At 46.2% G+C, this 22,976-nt stretch overlaps 1 protein-coding gene across 2 annotated transcripts in view; it reads left to right on the top strand.

The window, feature by feature from the left end:
- The window catches only part of GALNT17 (polypeptide N-acetylgalactosaminyltransferase 17), a 594,162-nt gene that overhangs the window by 439,156 nt on the left and 132,030 nt on the right, over positions 1 to 22,976 (top strand). For both annotated transcript variants that reach the window (XM_008018296.3, XM_008018297.3), the window contains one exon: positions 10,338 to 10,455. In XM_008018296.3, the coding sequence (XP_008016487.1) occupies positions 10,338 to 10,455 (118 nt within the window). The remainder of the gene's footprint in view (positions 1 to 10,337; positions 10,456 to 22,976) is intronic.

The raw sequence follows: 22,976 nt of genomic DNA, 5'->3' as shown, positions 1-22,976 counted from the left end.
CAACAGAGTGGGACCCTGTTTCTACCGAAAGAAAAAAATTAGCAGGGGATGGTGGTGCGTGCCTATAGTCCCAGCTATTTGAGAAGCTGAGGTGGGAGGATTGCTTGAGCTGGAAGATCGAGGCTGCAGTGAGCTGAGATTGTGCTACTGCATTCCAGCCTGGAGTGCAGTTTTTTTTTTCTGTCTTATGTATTAAAAATAAATACATTTTAAACATTAAAATTAAAAAAGAAATAATCAGCCAGGTGCGGTGGCTCACGCCTGTAATCCCAGCCCTTTGAGAGGCTGCGGCGGGCAAATCACGAGGTCAGGAGTTCGAGACCAGCCTGGCCAAGATGTTGAAACCTCATCTCTACTAAAAAATACAAAAAATTTGCTGGACGTAGTGGCAGATGCCTGTAATCCCAGCTACTAGGGAGGCTGAGGCAGGAGAATTGCTTGAATCCGGGAGGCGGAGGTTGCAGTCAGCTGAGATCATGCCACTGCAGTCCAGCTGGGGAGACAGAGTGAGAGTCCATCTCGGAAAAAAAAAAAGAAAAGAAAAGAAAAAATAAATAATCACAGATTGTCCTAAGGTAGCACCAGATGCATTGAGATGCCCAATAAAGGGTGCTGTCAGCCTGAGTGATATGCTCCTATCTTGTTCTCTTCCTCCTCCCCTGCCTGGTCTTTTGGTCACTGTGGCTTACCGTTATCCCTCCAAAACAGGATCCATCTGCCTGGGGAGTAACAAACAACTCCCCAGGAGAACACAGGCTTTGATCAATAGGGGGTTGATCACTTGTCACAAAGAAGGAGAGCATGGGGAGTATCCTCTAAAGCAGTGTCTCCTGCGGGAAAGCAACAGGAGGGTTTTATGGGGTGATGGAGAGGGGAGAGGGTGTGTCATCACAGGCAGAGGAGGGTTCCCGGTGGCGCAGGCACAGGGAGCCATCATGCCATCATGCCAGCACCCAGGTTGCATGTGATGGTAACGGAGCTGTAGCTCTGTTTAGCACTGTCATGAGAAAGTTCACTTGAGTTCATCTACAAATCACTGGGGGATCTGTCAGGAGCTGGTTTTAACCAAGTAGGTGACCGTATAGGGTTTAGGAAGGGAGGCTGTAAAACAGGCTGATTGCTCAAATTGAGTAAATTCCTATGATCCCTGGAGACCCTGCCTGTTTGCTTACAATAATGGTGCCTGTGCCAGTGGGTATAGACTGGATGTGTGATATAATTACAAAAGGGTAATATCCGCATGAGCATTTATTCTAATGTATTAGGAAATGGTATAAAAGAATTCACCATTGCTGATATTATAACAAAATGCACTGAAATTAGTGAATTTCTTTTTGTTTTTGTTTTTGTTTTGAGACGGAGTCTCGCTCTGTTGCCCAGGCTGGAGTGCAGTGGCATGATCTCGGCTCACTGCAATCTCCGCTTCCCAGGTTCAAGCGATTCTCATGCCTCAGCCTCCTGAGTAGCTGGGATGACAGGCATGCACCGCCATGCCTGGCTAATTTTTGTATTTTTAGCAGACATGGGGTTTGGCCATGTTGCCCGAGCTGGTCTCGAACTCCTGACCTCAAGTGATCTGCCCACCTCGGCCTCCCAAAGTGCTGGGATTATAGGCATGAGCCACCGCACCCAGCCTGAAATTAGTGAATTTACATTAACCAACCTACTGATTGCCAAAGAAGTTGGCAGTACTACCAAAATACTCAGGACTGATTACACCTTGAGGGTTGGATTTGCAGACATTCGTTCATACCAGGACAACTCCAGGGGTGAGGATGAGTGGTTTACACACGGGGCTTTGGAATGTGGAAGTGCTTAGCAAACAGCTGAAGCAGAGCTAAGACCAAAGGAAATGGCAGCTGTTTGAGTCTGAGGTCAGAGAAAAGCAGCAAGTCCCAGCAGGCCAGTGGGAATCGGGAAATAGACAATAGAGTCAGCCCTGATCCCTGGGTCAGGGACCATCATCATGGTAGAATTTGGAGACATGACTGCCAGAGAACAGAGACCAGCAGGTGGCTGGGGTCTAAGAGAATGCCAAGAGGTGATAGGTGTCGGGGAAAAGCAAGGGTAAGACACGACAACACCAGGACTTGTGCCCAACAGGTGACTGAGATGGCCAGCCATGCAGTGACAAGCAGGCACCCAAGTGGGAGAATGTCACCAAACAGGGGAATGAGGGATGGGTGAAAGAAGTTGGTCCAAAGGGGCTGCCTTCTAGTGCATTCTGGAGATAGACACTCCCCTAATTTACAGGCTATGGATCAGCAGATTTTCTGTTTTGTTTTTTGTCTTTTTTTTTTTTTTTTTTTTTTTTTTGAGTTGGGGTCTCGCTCTGTCACCCAAGCTGGAGTGCAGTGGTGTGATCATAGCACACTACAGCCTCCAACTCCCCAGCTCAAGTGATCCTCCAGCCTCAGCCTCCCAAGTAGCTGAGAATACAGGTGTGCACCACCATGCCTGGTTATTTTTTAAAGAAATTATTTTTGGTAGAAACACATGGTCTCACTGTGCTGCCCGGTCTGTTCTCAAACTCCTGGACTCAAGCAGTCCTCTAGCCCGGACCTCCCAAAGTGCTAGGGTTACAGGTGTGCACCACGGCACCTGGCTCACAGTCTCTGGTTTCTAGCTCCTTCTTTTCTCTCCACCACTGGAGACTGCTCTTCCCGTACCTACAGCCTCACTCATTGACGTACAACACAGGGACACAAGGCTTCAACTAGAAATCATTATTATTACGTTGTAATATATAATGAAATAATTCTACAACTCACCATCTTGTAGAATCAGTGGGAGCCCTGAGCTTCTTTTCCTGCAACTGGACAGCCCCTTCTGGGGGTGATGGGAGACAGTGACAGATCATCAGTCATTAGATTCTCATAAGGAGCTTGCAACCTAGATCCCTTGTATGCGCAGTTCACAGTAGGGTTTGCACAACTATGAGAATCTAATGCCACTGCTGTTCTGACAGGGGGCGGAGCACAGGCGGTCACACGAGTGATAGGAAACCTCATCTGTCAGTACAGATGAAGCTTTACTCACTTGCCTGCTGCTCACTTCCTGATGGGCCACTTGGTTCCTAACAGATCACGAACTGGTGCTGGTCCATGGTCCAGTGCCTGGGGGTTGAGAACCCCTGGTGTAGAGTAGCCAGGCCAAAGGATTTATCAGGTTGATGGCTGGAAAGGAATTGAGAGAGGCAGAGATGCCAAGGAAGAACTTGTACTTAATTCAGAAGGGAATAGTGAGCCATTGAAGGATGTAGAGGAGGGGAAGCATCTAGAATTCAGATGAGCCCTTTGTCACCTATGAAAAGAAAACACAATGAGCTCAAGAAAGCTGTATATGTCTCGGTGCCAATCTCTGGGGCCACCACCCTCTCCTCACTGTCTATTCCTTTGCTTTTCTGTCATTCAGTGGAAACTGTTGTGTGTGTTGCATATATTTCTGTAACAGCAACAATAAGTGATTATTTTTAATTTCTCTTCTTCTCTTCTGTAATGGAGCTATTAGGCTTTGGCAGATCCCTTAATATGATTATCATTTTTGAAAGATTTTGAATTGAAATGTTTGCACTCATGGTCGTAATCGCTGTTGAGTTTGAAGGATGAGGCTGGAGACTCCTGTTCTCATGTCTCATCAGGCCCCAAGTGGTATCAACTGCAGCTTCCGCAGCTGGGCCGGTGGTGGGGACGCCTTGGAGGGGAAGCGAGGGCCATGCTTTGCTCCTGATTGTCAGGATGAAGTGGCTAAGCTGCCACTCATGAGGCAGGTGCCAGATAGGATGGGCGGTAGCTTTCTGTTGGAGGACTGCCCCTCCCCAGTCAGAGGACAGGGACAGCCCCTCGTTTGTCAGTCCAGGCAGATAGCTCCAGAATACAAAGAAGGTGCCCACTGAGCTCACCAGCAGCACTGGCTGGCCTGCCTATGGGCAGATTTGTCTTTTCTTTTTTTTCTTTCTTTTTTGTTTATTATTATTATACTTTAAGTTCTAGGGTACATGTGCACAGCGTGCAGGTTTGTTACATATGTATACCTGTGCCATGTTGGTGTGCTGCACCCATCAACTCGTCATTTACATCAGGTATAATTCCCAATGCAATCCCTCCCCCCTCCCCCCTCCCCATGATAGGCCCCGGTGTGTGATGTTCCCCTTCCCGAGTCCAAGTGATCTCATTGTTCAATTCCCACCTATGAGTGAGAACAGGCGGTGTTTGGCTTCTGTTCTTGAGATAGTTTGCTAAGAATGATGGTTTCCAGCTGCATCCATGTCCCTACAAAGGACACAAACTCATCCTTTTTTATGGCTGCATAGTATTCCATGGTGTATATGTGCCACATTTTCTTAATCCAGTCTGTCACTGATGGACATTTGGGTTGATTCCAAGTCTTTGCTATTGTGAATAGTGCCGCAATGAACATATGTGTGCATGTGTCTTTATAGCAGCATGATTTATAATCCTTTGGGTATATACCCAGTAATGGGATGGCTAGGTCATATGGTACTTCTAGTTCTAGATCTTGAGGAATCGCCATACTGTTTTCCATAATGGTTGAACTAGTTTACAATCCCACCAATAGTGTAAAAGTGTTCCTGTTTCTCCACATTCTCTCCAGCACCTGTTGTTTCCTGACTTTTTAATGATTGCCATTCTGACTGGTGTGAGATGGTATCTCATTGTGGTTTTGATTTGCATTTCTCTGATGGCCAGTGATGACAAGCATTTTTTCATGTGTCTGTTGGCTGTATGCATGTCTTCTTTTGAGAAATGTCTATTCATATCCTTTGCCCACTTTTTCTTTTTTTTCTTTTTAAAATTTTTGAGACAAGGTCTCACTCCGTCACCCAGGCTGGAGTACAGTGGTGCGATAATAGCTCATTGCAGCCTCAACCTCCCAGGTTCAAGACATCCTCCCAACTTAGGCTCCCAAGTAGCTAGGACTATAGGCACATGCCACCACACCTGACTCATTTTTTATTTTTCATAGAGACAGGGTCTCCTTATGTTGCCCAGGCTGGCCTCAAACTCCTAAGCTCAAGCAAGCCTCCCACCTTGGCCTCTTAAAGTGCTGGGATTACAGGTGTGAGCCACCATACCTGGCTAATTTTTTATTTTGTGTAGTGACAGGGATTTTTGTAATTTTTGCTTTGTTGCCCGAGGTGGTCTCAAACTCCTGAGCTTAAGCGATCCTCCTGTCTCGGCCTTCCAAAGTATTAGGATTACAGGCATGAGCCACCCTGCCAGGGTGATATGTCCTTTCATTATTTAATGTCCTCCACAGTGATCACCAGTTAGAATTAGCCACCTGGCAGGCGTCTTGCCAGCTCCCAGCACTATGGGGAAGGCTTGGTGTTTGCAGAACAGCGGCTTTCTGCTTCTGCTTCCAGGGAGGGTCACCTGCTGGGGCCAGTCCCAGCCTCTCCTTTCCAGCCTCTGTCAGGCTCTGTAAGCAGATTTTGATCGTTACGGGCAATTTTCTTTTTCTTTTTCTTTTCTTTTCTTTTCTTTTTTTTTTGAGATGGAGTCTCACTCTGTCACCCAGGCTGGAGCATAGTGGCGTGATCTCAGCTCACTGCAACCTCCTCCTCCCAGGTTCAAGTGATTTTCCTGCCTCAGCCTCCCAAGTAGCTGGGATTACAGGTGCCTGCCACCACGCCTGGCTCATTTTTGTATTTTCAGTAGAGATGGGGTTTCACCATGTCGGCCAGGCTGGCCTCGAAGTCCTGACCTCAAGTAATCTGCCTACCTCAGCCTCCCCAAAGTGCTGGAATTACAGGCGTGAGCCACCGCACCTGGCCAGTTAGGACAATTTTCCTGTGACACCAACAGCAACCATCGTCACACATTCATTCCACATCCCCGCCTCACTGGGCTTACCTCCTGCCCCTTCATCTGTGGGTTCCGATAGGGCCCGCCTGGGACACAGGTGGAGGTCTGGTTTCCCACGGCCTCCTGGGCACCTCTGGGCTGCTGACCTGCCCTGTCCTGGTTTGAACGAAGACATACCAAATGGAGACCTCGCCACTTTGTTGTGAGAAACCCCAGGACTCTGATAGAGAACCCTGTCACATGTGCTGAGCAGAGCCATTTCCACCAGAGAGGGGACTTCGGGCAAGTCATGCTGTGACGCCTTCTCTCCTTACCACCCATAGCCACAGATACCATCCAGATAAAACCCAGTTACATTAAAATATCAGGCTGGGCTGGGCGCGTTGGCTCACGCCTGTAATCCCAGCACTTTGAGAGGTTGAAGCAGGTGGATCACTTGAGGTCAGGAGTTCAAGACCAGCCTGGCCAACATGGTGCAACCCTGTCTCTACTAAAAATACAAAAATTAGCCAGACGTGGTGGTGGGCGCCTTTAATCCCAGCTACTTGGGAGGCTGAGGCAGGAGAATTGCTTGAACCCAGGAGGTGGAGGTTGCAGTGAGCTGAGATGGCGTCACTGCACCCTAGCCTAAGCAATAGGGCGAGACTCCATCTCAAGAAAAACAAAATCAGATGTTACCCAAAGGGTAACTGAGAGGGATCTGGAAGAGGAGGAAGACTATCTACTCCCCTCCTCAGTGAAGGTGATGTGATGAGCTTCTGATCCCTCTGTCTCCTCCCCTCTTTCCTCTCTCCTTTCCTCTCCCCTTCTCTCCTCTCCTCTCCTTCCTGTCTCTAGCACTTCATCCTGCTCTCCCTCCTCCATATTTCATCCCTCCCTCCCACTCCTAGTTAGAGCACACTCCCCTGATAGCCAGTTGGTTCCTGAAGCATCACGGCGCTCTTCCCTACCGGGAGGCCTCCCCCAGATCTGTTCTGCACATTCATTCACTCAGCAGTATTTGGTGAGTGCTCTAGTTGCTGGAATACCATGAAAAATGACAGGCATAACTTTTCTGCTGTCAGGGAGATACCTGAGCATCCAGTGGGGTAGAAGGCTCCATAGGCACAGCGCGGTCCCGCAGGTGCAAACACAAATCTCTGAGTTCCGTCTCTGGACCCAGTCCATGGTTCTGGACCAGACCCAAGAAGCTGCATTTTTTTGGCTCTTTTCTTTCTTCTTTTTTTTTTTTTTTTTTGAAACAGAGTCTCACTCTTTCCCCCAGGCTGGAGTGAAGTGGTGCGATCTCAGCTCACTGCAACCTCTGCCTCCTGGGTTCAAACGATTCTCCTGCTTCAGTCTCCCGTTGTAGCTAGGATTACAGGAGCATGCCGCTAGGCCTGGTTAATATGTGTGTGTGTGTGTGTGTGTGTGTGTGTGTGTGTGTGTGTGTGTGTGGTTTGTTTGTTTGTTTTTGTAGAGATGGGGGTTTTCCCATGTTGGCCAGGCTGGTCTTGAACTCCTGACCTCAGGTGATCTGCCCACCTTGACCTCCCAAAGTGCTGGGATTACAGGCGCAAGCCACTGCACCTGGCCAGAAGCTGCATTTTCTAAGGAGTTACTGGGTTGATGCTGGTACAGTCGGCCCCTAGACTGAACTCTGGGAAACAACTTTGCCGCACACAGGGCAATGCCCAAAGCCACCGCTTTGGAAGAGTTTGTGGCCTGAGCGCTTTCCGTGGTTTTAACTGCCCTGTTTGCCTCTGAGAGGTTAGAAAGCAGAATCTTTCTAAGGTCTTCACTACACACTCTTGTCAATGCTGGATGTTTTCAGACTCCAAGCATAGGCTTTTGGGGAGATTTTTTATAACTTATCAGAATTTCTTGATGTGCTCACAAATGCTATCTAGAAAATGGAGCTAACACCAAGGACATCTCCCTGTCCTCTACTTCTGTGCTGATGCCAGCATACCCAGGTACCGGTGTCTTGGGTAGACTCTGACTCCGGCTCTTCCAGAAGGAATCTTGCCTGGAGCCTTCCTCTTCTTGCTCTGGGTGCAAAGAACAGAAACTTATCTAACACTGTTTATGTGGAGAAGGACCAATTGCAAAGACACAAAGGACCCTCCTGTAACTTAGGGTCAGAGAGCAGAGCCAGGGCTCTCAGCAGATGGAAAGCCAGGGTTCCCGGGTAGCCAGTCACCCCCACGCCATGTAGTCTCCATTGTCCATCTGCCTCCAATGGTGAGATGAGGTTTCACCATATTGACCAGGATGGTCTCGATCTCCTGACCCTATGATCTGCCTGCCTCAGCCTCCCAAGGTGCTGGGATTACAGGTGTGAGCCACTGTGTGCAGCTCTCACATGATTTTTTAAGAATTTTGGATACAAGAGGTACATGTGCAGATTTGATACATGGATGTATTGAGTGATGCTGAAGTTTGAGCGTCTGTTGATCCCATCACCTAAATTGTGAACAGAGTACCCAATACGTAGTTTTTCAACTCTCCCTTCTCCCTCCCTACCTGCTTTTGGAGTTCCTGTCTATTGTTACCATCTTTAAGCCTGTGTGTATCCAGTGTTTCACTCTCACTTACAAGTGAGAACATATGGTATTTAATTTTCTGTTCCTGCATTAATTTGCTTGTTAGCCCAGCCAGAAGCTGCATTTTCTAAGGAGTTGCTGGGTTGATGCTGATGAAGTTGATCCCTGGACTGAAATCTGGGAAACAACTTTTCTGCACTAGTGTTCAACACCTGTGTCCATGCTGCAGCAAAGGGCACAATACTGTTCCTTTTTTCTGGCTGTATAGTATTCCATGGTGTATATGCACCACATTTTCTTCATCCAGTCCACCATTGATGAGCACCTGGGTTGATTTCATGATTTTGCTATTGTGAATATTGCTGCAATGAACATGGGGATATAGGTGTCTTTTTGGTAGAAGGATTTATTTTCCTTTGGGTATATACCCATTAATGGGATTGCCTGGTTGGATGGGAGTTCTATTTTCAGTTCTTTGAGAAATCTCCAAACTGCTTTCCACAGGGGCTAAACTATTTTACACTGCCAGCCACAGTGTATAAGTGTTTCCTTTTCTCCACAACCTTACCAACATCTGGTGGTTTTTTGTTTGGTTTTGTTTTGTTTTTTTTTTTTACTTTTCCTTTTTTTCTTTTTTCTTTTTTTTTTTTTTTTTTTTTTTTTTGATACAGAGTCTCACTTTGTTGTCCAGGCTGGAGTGCAGTGGTGCGATCTTGGCTCACTGCAAGCTCCACTTCCCAGGTTCACGCCATTCTCCTGCCTCAGCCTCCCGAGTAGCTGCGACTACAGGCGCCTGCCACCACGCCCGGCTAACTTTTTGTATTTTTAGTAGAGACGAGGTTTCACTGTGTGAGCCAGGATAGTCTCGATCTCCTGACCCCGTGATCCGCCCGCCTCGGCCTCCCAAACTGCTGGGATTACAGGCGTGAGCCACCGCGCCCGGCCTTTGTTACTTTTTAATAATAGTTGTTCTGACAGGTTGCCTCACATGATTCTTGTCTCTAATTTTCAATAGGTCAACTTCTGCCTTTAGCCTTCCCCAGAAGAAACAATCAAGGGGATGAATTTATATGAAAATAAAAGAATCCTTTGTCCCGACTTCATGGTTACTCTACAGATGCTCTCTGTCTCTGCTGCTGAGACCTCCTCTCTGCGGGCTGGGGTGGTCTCCTTGCCGTTTCTGATGGATACCTCTAGGGACTAGGATGTGTCTCCTCCCTGAGTCTTCACCCTTTTCTAAAGACGCCACCCTGGTCCACTTTCTCCCACCATAACATGGAGATTGGAGCCCTTGTGTGCGATCTCCTTCTCTCCGGTTTCCCGTTGCACTCCTAGCTTGCTCATTCTCTTTCTCCTGGGGTGGGAAGTGATGCATCTTGCTTCTCACCTCCAAGCTTCTTTGAGACTGCACAAGGATCCCCATCCTATCACTCAGCTGTCAACAGAGTACAGCAGGGACCACTTCCTATGTGTGCAGACGCCATGGGATACATGAGACCAGCCCTTACACCATCTACGAGTGAGCCGTATTATCCCTAGATGCTTCTGAAGCTAAGGCTCGGTGATTCAAGCCTATAAACCCAGCACTCTGGGAGGCTGAGGCAGGCGGATCACCTGAGGTGGGGAGTTCGAGACCAGCCTAACCAACATGGAGAAACCCCATCTCTACTAAAAATACAAAATTAGCCGGGTATGGTGGCACATGCCTGTAATCCCAGCTACTTAGGAGGTTGAGGCAGAAGAGTTACTTGAACCCTGGAGGCGGAGGTTGCCGTGAGCCAAGATCGTACCACTGCACTCCAGCCTGGGCAAACTCCAACTCGGAAAAAAAAAAACAACAACCTTACAGAGAGAGGAGGTGTGGGAATTGAGGGAAGTGACTTGATTTGCTAGGCTGGAACCCAGGCCATGCTAGGATGGTACCAATGGAAGGGCTTCTGGTGCCGACACCTCAATGAGCTTCCTTTCTTTCTCCCTCCCGCAGGACCCCAGCCATGATAGGCTGCTCGTTTGTGGTCAACAGGAAGTTCTTCGGTGAAATCGGTCTTCTGGATCCTGGCATGGATGTGTACGGAGGAGAAAATATTGAACTAGGAATCAAGGTTTGTGACATGGTGTCCCTTCCTCTTGGTGTGTCCACGTTTGTGAGCAGAGCTGCTTGATCATCTGTGGGGTGTATTTAAAGCTTCTTACAGCTGATGAATGACAGATTCGTTTACTCCGCTCTGTCCCTGGGAGATGCATGAGCTGCATTGTCACCCCTCTTTAGGTAGGGAAACCTAGGCTTTCCCCTCTCTAAATGTTGGCTGATAGATTTCATGCCATGGCAACCCACTCTGGGCATTAGCTGGAGAGGGTGGTTCCCACTCCCATTCAGTTTTGTTCTCTTCTTAAATGTTTCTTAAATGATCTCCTTAAATTAATATTTTCAGGCCAGGCACAGTGGCTTATGCCCGTAATCCCAACACTTTAGGAGGCCACGGTGGTAGGATCACTTAAGGCCAGGCATTCAAGACAAGCCTGGGCAGCAGAGCAAGACCCTGTCTCTACAGAAAATGAAAAATTAGCCAAGCGTGGTGGTGCATGTCTGTGTCCCAGCTACTCTGGAGAGTGAGGTAGGAGGATGGCTTGAGCCCAGGAGTTCGAGGCTGCAGTGAGCTATGATGGCACCACTGCACTCCAGCCTGGGCAACAGAGCAAGAGAGACCCCGTCTCTCTAACAAAGGCATTTGTGGTTTAGTTTTTACACCCGCAGATTTACTTTTAACAGCTTTCTTGAGATGTTATTGACATATACAGATTTTGGTGGCTCACACCTGTAATCCCAGTGACTTGGGAAGCCGAGTCAGGAGGATCACATGAGCGCAGGAGTTCAAATCAAGCTGGGCAAAATAGCGAGACACTGTTTCTACAAAAAATAAAAAATTAGCTCACACGTATAATCCCAGTGACTTGGGAAACCAAGTCAGGAGGGTCACTTGAGCCCAGGAGTTCAAAACCAGCCTGGGTGACACAACAAAACCCCCAACTCTACAAAAGATAAAAAATTAGCCAGGTGTGGTTGTGTGAACCTGTAGTCCCAGCTACTCAGGAGGCTGAAGCAAGAGGATCGCTTGAGCCCAGGAGTTCAAGGCTTCAGTGAGCCATGATTATGCCATTGCACTCCAGCCCAGGTGACAGAGCAAGACTCTGTCTCATACAAAAACAACAACAACATCAACAACAAAAGCCAAAACAAAACAAAACAAAAAACTACATGTTTAAGGTGTACAGGTGAGGTTTGGATATACATATACATTGTGAAATGAGCACCAAAATCGCGCTAATTGACACATCCATTACCTCCATCTAATTACCACTGTGTGTGGGGGCTGGTGAGAAGATCTAATTTAAGATCTATCCTCTTAGGAAATTAAAAGTCTATAATACCGTATCATTAACTGTGGCCACCATGCTGTACATTGGATCTCCAGAAATGATTCATTTTGTTTTGCAGTGACCTGGCAGGAAAGGTCTGAGTGTGAGGCTCTGCAGGCTTCATGGTGATGATGGGAACTGCTTAGCAGGCAGGACTGTGTGGCTGCCTCTGATCCCTGAAGCAAGGAGGGGGCTCCTGGGTTCTTCCCCAGCAGCACAGTCCCGTCCACCAACACCCCTGTACCACCAGATTGTGGGATCACCTACATTCTCCCTTCACTCCCTATTTTTTGTTTTTTATTTATTTATTTTATTTTATTTGAGATGAAGTCTCGCTTTGTTGCCCAGGCTGGAGTACAGTGGCATGATCTCGGCTCACCGCAGCCTCCAGCTCCCAGATTCAAGTGATTCTCCTGCCTCAGCCTCCCAAGTAGCTGGGATTACAGGCACATGCCGCTGCACCTGGCTATTTTTTATATTTTTAGTAGAGATGGGATTTCACCACGTTGGCCAGACTGGTCTTGAACTCCTGACCTCAGGTGATCTTCCCGCCTCGACCTCCCAAAATGCTGGGATTACAGGCATGAGCCCCCATGCCTGGCCTTTATTTAATTTAATTAATTAATTAATTAATTTTTTGAGAAGGAGTCTCGCTTCGTCGCCCAGGCTAGAGTGTAGTGGCGTGATCTCGGCTCACTGCAAGCTCCACCTCCCAGGTTCACGCCAGTCTCCTGTCTCAGCCTCCTGAGCAGCTGGGACTACAGGTGCCCGCCACCACACGTGGCTAATTTTGTTTTTGTATTTTTAGTAGAGATGGGGTTTCACCGTGGTAGCCAGGGTGATCTCGATCTCCTGACCTTGTGAACCACCCACCTCGGCCTCCCAAAGTGCTTGGATTACAAGCTTGAGCCACTATGCCTGGTCTATTTTATTTTTTATTTTTCTTCTTTTAACTTTGGTTTTAGGTTCAGGGGTTCATGTGCAGGTTTATTATATAGGTGAATTGTGTATTACCTGTATTGGTAATTGACACTTCAATGAGCGCAGATTGGTGCACAGATTATTACTCAGGTAATAAGCATAGTACCTGATAGGTAGTTGTTTGATCCTCACCCTCCTCCCACCCTCTGCCCTCAAGAAGGCCCCAGTGTCTATGGTTCCCTTCTTTGTGACGATATGTGCTCAATGTTCAGCTCCCACTTATACATGAAAACACGCAGTATTTGGTTGGATGTTCCTGCGTTAATTCGATTAGGATAATGGCCTCCAGCTCCATCCATGATCTCCTTCTTAGAGCTGTGCAGTATTCCATTACGTACATGTACAACACTCTCTTTACCCAGTCTGCCATTTGTGGGCATTTAAGTTGATTCCATGTCTTCGCTATTGTGAATAGTGCTGCAATGAACATATTTTTAGTAGAAAATGCCTGTGTCTTTATGGTAGAATGATTTGTATTCTTTTGGTTCTATCACCAGTAGTAAATGAGATTACTGGGTCAAATGGTAATTCCGTTTTAAGTTCTTTCAGCCCTTTGTGGAAAGCAGTTTGGGGATTCCTCACTCCTCGTTGATGGGCTGGAATGAACGGTCCCTGCAGAGCCCAGTCTGCCCCCAGGCAATTTCTCCCTGGCTTTGTCTCCTCCATGACAATTCAGCTCCCCTGCCGCTCAGGGTGGGTCTTTATTAAAGTGTCAGTTGCCTCAGGGTCATAGATGTCACCCTAGAGTGTAATTACCTGCCTCTTACAGTACTTCCAGGCATCTCCGGCAGCTGGAGATGAGGGAATAGTTTTGCCTCTTAACTTTCCATGAACCACATCATCCTGCGGGCTGCAAGTGATCGTAACATAAGCCTTGGTTTTCTGCCAGTTCTTAAAGTGGGATTGGGTGCTGTTGGTTGCAGAAAGGCAAAGGCCTGGGTTCCGAGTCTACACAGAATTCTCTGGTTCTCATGTTTCCAATCAGCATTCACCTCACCTGGGAACTTGTTAGAAGTGAAAATTCTTGGGCCCCATCCCAGACCTACTGAACCAGAAACTCCAGAGTGGCAGGGAGTCCAGCTCCCTGTGTTTACCAAGCCCTCCCACCCCACCAGGTAACAGTTACGTGCCCTTGTTGGAGAGCTACTGGTCTACCTCTAGGTTTAGCCAACTTCCTGGCACATGCATGGCCTTTTAGTAGACAGGAGCCTAAGGGAGAATCCACCTCTTTCTAGTCCCTTCTCCAGGTGTCCCTCCATGACCACACTGGCCCAAAGTGAGTCCTTTCTTCTTACTCCAGCCTACACAGCCAGAGCCCTGTAGGCACCAGCATCTACTACCTTTTTAACTTCATGTACAGGTGCCTCGACCAGGTGACTACAGGGTTCCTGATGACAGAGCTCCCTTTTTCAGATGGAATAATATACACAAGGCGCTTCAGAGACAATACTACTTCTCCTTTCATTTTGTGCTATTTTGTACTGCTTAGAGCTCAAATGAGTTGCATAATAAATGCATTCTTAAGAAATCCATCCCCACCACCTGAATAAAGAAGCAGGACTTTATGTAAATATATATACGTGCATATATATAATTTTCATGTAGTGTACATACATACATTTACATATACAAGCTTACCTATAAGTAATGACCCAAAACCCTATGCTTTCATTCAACGGAAAAATTTTAATGTGAGAACACTATTTTCTTGATTTTTTTTTTCATCCAAGAAATGGGTCAATCTGTGATCTTTTTATCTATCTTTGAAATTTTTTGTTACTTTTTAATTCCATCCTCAGTAAGTAAAGATCTGTCACAAGAACACAAGAATAGAAAGTCTTACCGTGAACAAAAACAGCAGTTGACTCTAGGGCTCTGGCCTGCATGAAAGGCAGCTTGCCTGTGACCAAAACAATCAATACAGAAAAGGATGTTTAAAAAAGCCAGAATTGAGAAAATAAATGAAATGGAAATTGAGAGGTTTCATCTTGCTCTGAGTGATAGTAATCAGAAACTATTAACAAAACATATTATAGTAACGTGTCTAAATGTTAAGAGAGAAAAAAAATTCTCCAAGGACAGAAGAAAAGATAGGTTACTTTTAAATGACGTAAAGTCTTTCTCCAATATATCAGTCCGTTTATGAAGAAAGCGCATTCTCTTCTTCTGTTCTCTTACATAAAAACATGGCACCCAAGACTGTTGCATCTTGCTGGGAAGTTCTTTCTAAAGGAAGACAAGGGAGACACACTTTCAGATCCCCAGACAACCAAAGAATGTCTTGGCTTTATCGTGAATCCCATGGAGTGAATAAAACGCAGATTTCCTGTGTGGGTGCATTGAATTGTTAAAACATTTGTGAGAATGATTTACTTATTTTGGGTATATATCCAGTAATGGGATTGCTGAGTTCAATGGTAGTTCTAAGTTTTGTGAGAAATCTCGACACTGTTTTCCACGGTGGCTAAAGTAATTTACATTCCCACCAGCAGCGTACAAGTGCTCCTGTTCTCTGCAGCCTTGCCAACATCTGTTGTTTTTTAACTGTGTGTGTGTGTGTGTGTGTGTGTGTTTTGTTTTGTTTTGTTTTGTTTGAGACAGAATCTTGCTGTGTTGCCCAGGCTGGAGGGCAGTGGCACGATCTCAGCTCGCTGCAACCTCTGCCTCCCAGGTTCGAGTGATTCTCCTGCCTCAGCCTCCCGAGTAGCTGGGATTATAGGCGCACACCAGACCCAGCTAATTTTTGTATTTTTAGTAGAGACAGGATTTCCCCGTCTTGCCCAGGCTGGTCTCGAACTTCTGACCTTAAGTGATCTGCCCGCCTTGGTCTCCTGAAGTGCTGGGACTACAGGCGTGAGCTCACGGTCTTGAATTTTTAATAATAGCCATTCTACCAAAAAGACATCTGCATTCATATGTTCATCGCAGTGATACTCGCAATGGCAAAGACATAGAATCATCCAGGTGGCTGTCAACAGTGGATTGGATAAAGAAAATGTGGTACACAGACACCACAGAATACTATGCAACCATAAAAAGGATTGAAACCATGTCCTTTGCAGCAGCATGGATACAGTGAAAGGCCATTATCCTAAGTGAATTAATGCAATAACAGAAAACCAAGTACCACATGTTCTCACTTATACATGGGAACTAAACATTGGGTACCCACGGACATAAAGACGGGAACAACAGACACCAGAGACTACTAGAATGGGGAGACAGGCAGCGGCCACAGGTTGAAAAACTACCTATTGGGTACTATGTTCACTGCCTGAGTGATGGGATCAGTGGTTCCCCCAAAGCTCAGCATCACACACTACACCCATGTGAGAAACTTGCCCGTGTATCCTCTGAAACTAAAACAAAAGTTGAAGTTTAAAAAATTCCGGGGCCGAGCACGGTGGCTCACACCTGTAATCCCAGCAGTTTGGGAGGCTGACGCGGTGGGATCACGAGGTCAGGAGATCAAGACCATGCTGGCTAACACGGTGAAACCCCATTTCTACTAAAAACACAAAAAATTAGCCAGGTGTGGTGGCGGGCGCCTGTAGTCCCAGCTGCTTGGGTGGCTGAGGCAGGAGAATGGCAGGAACCCGGGATGCGGAGCTTGCAGTGAGCCGAGATCACGCCACTACACTCCAGTCTGGGCGACAGAGCGAGACTCCACCTCAAAATAATAATAATAATAATAATAATAATAATACAAGAAATGAGCTCTCCATTCCCAGACACTCACACACACACACACACACACACACACAGACACACGCGCACATATGCAAAATTTTGACACCAATAAGCCATCATGGAGGAAAGGATATAAGAGGGTTTGAGGATGCTCAAGTGAGAAAACCTTCTTGTCTACTCCAGCCCAGCCCCAGGGCTTTTCCATGGTTCAGCCCCTGCAGGGGTCTTCTTGCTGGGTTCCCTGTCACTCCCTAACAGTCACCAGGAAAGGATTCAGACTCTGAGTCGGTGTTGGCTTAGATGAGTCACGATGAGTGATGAGCAAAGAACAAGTGTATTTTAATTCACACTCAGGGCAAACATAACATTCTTAAAAAGCAGAGTTGCATCCAGATGCCTTAATTGCTGGTTGCATAGCTCAAGATGTCTCTGAGCCATTCCATTTCTCTGAGGAGTTGGGATGCCACTTTCAGGACTCAGGTGGGAGCACAGTTAGAACTCCTGCCATCTTGTCTAGCTCTGTCCATTCAAGCTCAAGGCACTGAAGACCTGGGGGATCATTCACAGACTCAGGATTTCATAGTCTCTGAGCCAAATGAGATCACATCAGCAGTGGGTTTGAAGACTTTCCTCTTTCGGAGGGGTTGTTCACAATTATTTATTTATTTATTTATTTATTTATTTATTTATTTATTTTGAAATGGAGTTTCGCTCTTCTCGCCCAGTCTGGAGTGCAGTGGTGCAATCTCAGCTTGCTGCAACCACCTCCTGGGTTCAAGCAATTCTCCTGCCTCAGCCTCCTGGCTAGCTGGGATTACAGGCGCACGCCACCACACCTGGCTAATTTTTTGTGTTTAGTAGAGACAGGGTTTCACCATGTTGGTCAGGCTGGTCTGGAACTCCTGACCTCAGGTGATCCACCCACCTCGGCCTCCCAAAGTGCTGGGATTACAGGCGTGAGCCATCATGCCCAGCCTACAATTTATATTTATATAGACAAGTTCTCACTGTCACCTAAGCTGGAGTGCAGTGACAAAAATTATAGCTCACTACAGCCTCCAACTCCTAGAATCAGGTGATCCTCCTGTCTCAGCCTCCCAGGTAGCTGGGACTGCAGGTGCACACCACTACGAGATAATTGTTGTTTTTTGGTTCTTTTGTGGAGATGGGGTCTCACTGTGTTGCCCAGGCTGATGTCAAACTCCTGACCTCAAGGGACTGCCCCACCTCAGCCTCTCAACATGCTGGGACCACAGCGGTTAGGCACTGTGCCTGGCCTTGTATAGAAATTATGAGCCTTCTGGAATGGCCAAAGCCCCAGGAACCTGAATGAAAACGGCATTTCCCACTCCCGTGGGTCTCTTGGCCCTGTCTCTTGTTCTTAATTCTGCTTCCCTCTTGTCTATAGCTAGCTCTCGCAAGGCCTTCTGCCTGCCCTTCTGATCCCCGCCCTAGCCGCTTCTCTGTGGTTTTAAGGACCCACCATCTAGCATCCATGTTAACCAAGATAGATTTCCTCCTGCCTTCTCTGAGACCTCTGGCATCAGGAACCCTGATTCCCAAAGCCTCCTGTGGCCTGTGTTGTCCATTTGGAACTCTCGAGCTCAAGTTTGCTACATCCATTGAATAATGTAATTTGCATAATGGTTCATCCCGGAGAGGACCAGACCATCAGTCCGTTTTCGTTTTCATACTTTTAAGATTGCATGAGTCTTTGGTTCTCTCCCCTGTTGGCATTGGTCAAGGTTGGGTCCAAGGCCTGGTCTGAAGGTCATCTTTGGCTATGTGAATACCTTTGTAGGGCAGAGCCCAAGTTTATCTGTGATACAGTTCAAAGCAAAGTTCCTGGTCTTGCCCAAGTATAGAGTGAGCCTTGAGATTTCACAAACTGGTCTTTCATGGAGGGGCATATATAATTGATGGCCAACAGTTCAACTGAATACTTCCGATTTTAATGGAAACTTGGTGAGTGCCTTCTGTAGCCCAGCAGGCATTTCCACTGGGGCTACCACAGTCAATACATGGGGTCTCTATCTCCATGAAATTTATAGTCAGACAGAAATACTGTTCATTAAACAAATAATTAGTACTGTGATGAGTGTGAAAAGACAAGATAGAGCAATGCTATGGGAAAATATAGTAAGGGAATATAGCCTAGTCTAGGGAGTTGGGAGGAATCTCCCTACGGAAATGCTATTTAAGAATTTTAAAATGAGTTTAATGTAGATAAGTAAAGAAGGAGGTGTGCAAGGAAGAATATTCTAGATAGAGAGAAAAACATCTGCAAAGATTTGGAATTCTGAGAGATAAATGTGTCCTGAGAACCTTGGGAGTTCAGGATGACTGGAGCAGAGAAACAGGGAGGAAAATATCTTAGATTCAGCGACAACAATCAAGGTGGGGCCCAGATTGTGAGGATTGGTAAGTAGAAAGTTGACTTTTTCTTAAGGATCACTGTGGATATTTTAGATAGGTAGGTTGGGTAGATAAATAGGTAGGTAGGTAGGAAGGGGCGGGGAGAGAGAGAGATGATAGATACATAGATAGATTAGAGAGAGAGAGATGGATGGATGGATGGATAGATGGATGATAGAGATAGATGATAGACTAATGATATAGTAGATAATAGAGATATAGATGATAGAGATGATAGATGGATAGATAGAAAGATAGATATAATGATAGAGGGATAGAATGATGATAGATTAGATTAAACATATAGATAGGTATGGAAAGATTGATAGGTGATAGATTAGACTGATAATAGAGATAGCAGATAGATGGATAGATGATATAGATAGATGAGATATAGATTAGATACATAGAGGTGATTGATTACATAGATGATTGATGAATAGCTAGATATACATAGAGATGACAGACTGATTATATAGACTGATAAATAGATGATAGTTTGATAAATTATATAGATGATAGATTAGATAAATGGATGATAGATGTAGATGATAGATTAATAGATAGAAGATAGGTATAGATGATAGATTAGACAGATGATATATAAATAGATGATAGATAAATTGATAGATGATGGATGAATGATAGATAGATAATAGATAGATAGATAGACAGATAGATAGATAAATAGATGAGACATTGAGAGTCTCAGGTACCCATTACTTACCACCCTTGAGGGGATTTAAAAGAAGTAAGAGGATTAGACTTTTTACTAAAAAGATAACTATGACAGCCATGTGGAAAATGGATGATAAAGCTGCGTACACTCAGGAAAAGCTGGTGAGGAGGGGCTTGACCTATATGGTTGTGACAGTGGGAGAGGAATGGACAAATTCAGGAAGTAGAAGAGACAAGATCTGGAGATTGAGTATATGCAGGGGATGAAGAGAAGCGGGAGTCCAAGCTAGCAGGTGGGGAATAGTGGTGCTGTTCTCTAAGAAGCACTGTTGGAGGAGGTTTGGGAGAAGGTGGAAAGATTATATAATAAATCTCATGTTTCTGAGACACCCCAGGCCAGCCCGGAGGCATTTGCATGTGTGGGGATTAAGCCAAGGAGGGAGCACTAAGCCTGAAATAGACTTGGATGCACCGGTGCCTTTTAGGAGGTGTGATGGACAGAGCGTGGTTGTATTAGTCTGTTCTTACACAGCTTTAAAGACATACCTGAGACTGGGTAATTTATAAACAAAAGAGAGTTTATTGACTCACAGTTCCACATAGCTGGGGAGGCCTCAGGAAACTTACAATCATGGTGGAGGAGGAAGGGGAATCAAGGCATGTTTTAGATGGTGGCAGGAGAGAGACCAAGCAAGGGAGGAAGTGCTAAACACTTTTGTTTTGTTTTGTTTTGTTTTGATTGAGACATAGTCTCTTGCCCTGTCGCCCAGGCTGGAGTGCAGTGACTCAGTCTCAGCTCACTATAACCTCCGTCTCCTGGGCTCAAGTGATTCTCATGCCTCAGCCTCCCAAGTCACTACCGTGCTCGGCTAATTTTTGTATTTTTAGTAGAGATGGGGTTTCACCATGAATGCCAGGCTGGTCTTGAACTCCTGGCTTCATGTGATCCACCCACCGTGGCCTCCCAAAGCGCTAGGATTACAGCCGTGAGCCACTGCGCCCGGCCACATTTAAAGCATCAGATCTCGTGAGAATTCACTCACTATCATGAGAACAGCCTGGGGGAAACTGCCCCCGTGATCCAATCACCTCTAACCAGGTCCCTCCTTCATTGCGTGCGGATTACAATTTGGTTTACAATTCAAGATGGGATTTGGGTGGGGAGACAGAGGCACATTATATCAGTGGTGGTCCACTGAATGAGAGGAGCGAATGAGAAGTGATTATTAAGGGTGCCTCCCAGGTTTCCCACCAACTGACCAGTCCCCTAAATAGCAGACTCTGCTAGGGTAGGTTTGTCAATGGGGACATGAGTAAGTTCCATTTTAGAAATGAGTTTGAGAAGTAGCAGTTCTCTCTAACCTGACATTGAGATGTCAAGGGAACACAGGACTGGGAAGAGACTCTGGCCAAGAGTGGGATTTGGCAGAGGGGTACCAGAACAAGTGTTGGCTGTTCTCCATTCCGCCCTGGAGTCTGCAAGGTCACAGTGCTTAGGATGCGGACTGAGTTAAAGGAGCGAGGCCATAGGGATTCCTGCTATGGTTTGAGCATGTGAGTTACAGCAGGTAGTGGCCGTATGTGTTATACCTGGTGGGAATGTAAACTACAACCATCACTATGAAAAACAGGGTGGAGATTCCTTAAAGAACCAAAAGTAGAACTACCATTTGATCCAGCAATCCCACTACTGTTATCTACCCAGAAGAAAAGAAGTCATTATACAAAAAAGATACTTGGACACACGTTTGTAGCAGCACAGTTCGAAATTGCAAAAATGTGGAATCAACCCAAATGCCCATCAATCGAAGAGTGGATAGAGAATTTGTGATGGCCGGGCGCAGTGCCTCATGCCTGTAATCCCAGCGCTTTGGGAGGCCAAGGCAGGCAGATCACGAGGTCAGGAGATCGATACCATCCTGGCCAACATGGTGAAACACTGTCTCTACTAAAAATACAAAAAAATAATAAAAAAAGAAATAGCTGTACATGGTGACGTGCGCCTGTAGACCCAGCTACTCGGGAGGCTGAGGAAGGGGACTCTCTTGAACCCAGGAGACAAAGGTTGCAGGGAGCCGAGATCATGCCACTGCACTCCAGTCTGGTGATAGAGCAAGACTCTGTCTCAAAAAAAAAAAAGAATCTGTGGTGTATATATTCAATGGAATACTACTTAGCCATAGAAAGGAATGAATTAATGGCATTTGCAGCAACATGAATGAGATTGGAGACTATTATTCTAAGTGAAGTAACTCAGGAATGGAAAACCAAACATCGTGTGTTCTTGCTCATAAGTGAGAGCTAAGCTGTGAGGATGCAAAGGAATAAGAATAACACAATGGCTTTCCCCGCGAGGGGAAAGGGTGGGAAGGGGGTGAGGGAAAAAAGACTACAAATAGGGTGCCATGTATAGTGCTTGGGTGACGGGTGCACCAAAACCTCACAAATCACCACTAAAGACCTTACTCAGGTAACCAGACACCCCCTGTTCCCCAATAACCTGTGGAAATAAAAAATAAAATAAAATAAATTAGGAAAGTAGGATTTTAAAAAATTGAAGCCTATCATCTTTTTTTCCCCCCCCCTCCCAAAATAATTCTGGGGAAAAGAAACTTAGTTTTTCAAAATGTTTACAACTTTCACATCTTTCACGGGGTTTCACCATGTTAGCCAGGATGGTCTCAATTTCCTGACCTCATGATCTGCCCGCCTCGGCCTCCCAAAGTGCTGGGATTACAGGTGTGAGCCACTGCACCCGGCCACCTGTTTGCCTCTATATCACCTGCCAGGAAGAGATAGTGAGGCTCCCATTGCCCCTCCCTAGAGCTGCAGCTGATGAGCTGCTTACCTGTAAGGTTGTCCTGCAGTGGCACCTTTTTCTTCCAGCTTTCACTGTTACACAACTTACTCAGCCTCAGTACAGAACGAAGTTTTATTGGACATGGAAAAAGGGGAAACATTAAACAGATTCTCTGGCATTAGATAGCAGGGCCATTTTGCTATCTTTATTAAAATGTATTGCCATCCTCTTAAGAGTAACAGGCTAATCTATGTAGAAGGCTATAACATGCACATGCATGAACACACATGCACACACTCACAACACACTACACCAAACAACCCTTCCTCAAGAGACCTTCCAAACGACGTCCAGGACCGTGAAGTCAGTTGTAGAATAAAAGTTCCTTCTGGCCAGGCACGGTCGCTCACGCCTGTAATCCCAGCACTTTGGGAGGCCGAGGCGGGCGGATCACGAGGTCAGGAGGTGGAGACCATCCTGGCTAACATGGTGAAACCCCGTCCCTACTAAAAAAAAAACAAAAAACAAAAAAAAAAATACAAAAAATTAGCCAGGCGTGGTGGCACGTGCCTGTAGTCCCAGCTGCTCGGGATGCTGAGGCAGGACAATTGCTTGAACCTGGGAGGCAGAGGTTGCAGTGAG

The sequence above is a fragment of the Chlorocebus sabaeus genome, chromosome 28, assembly GCF_047675955.1.
Source record: "Chlorocebus sabaeus isolate Y175 chromosome 28, mChlSab1.0.hap1, whole genome shotgun sequence".
In the NCBI taxonomy this organism is placed as follows: domain Eukaryota; kingdom Metazoa; phylum Chordata; class Mammalia; order Primates; family Cercopithecidae; genus Chlorocebus; species Chlorocebus sabaeus.
The sequence above is the reverse complement of the archived record's forward strand: the minus strand, read 5'-3'. Positions and strand labels throughout refer to the sequence as shown.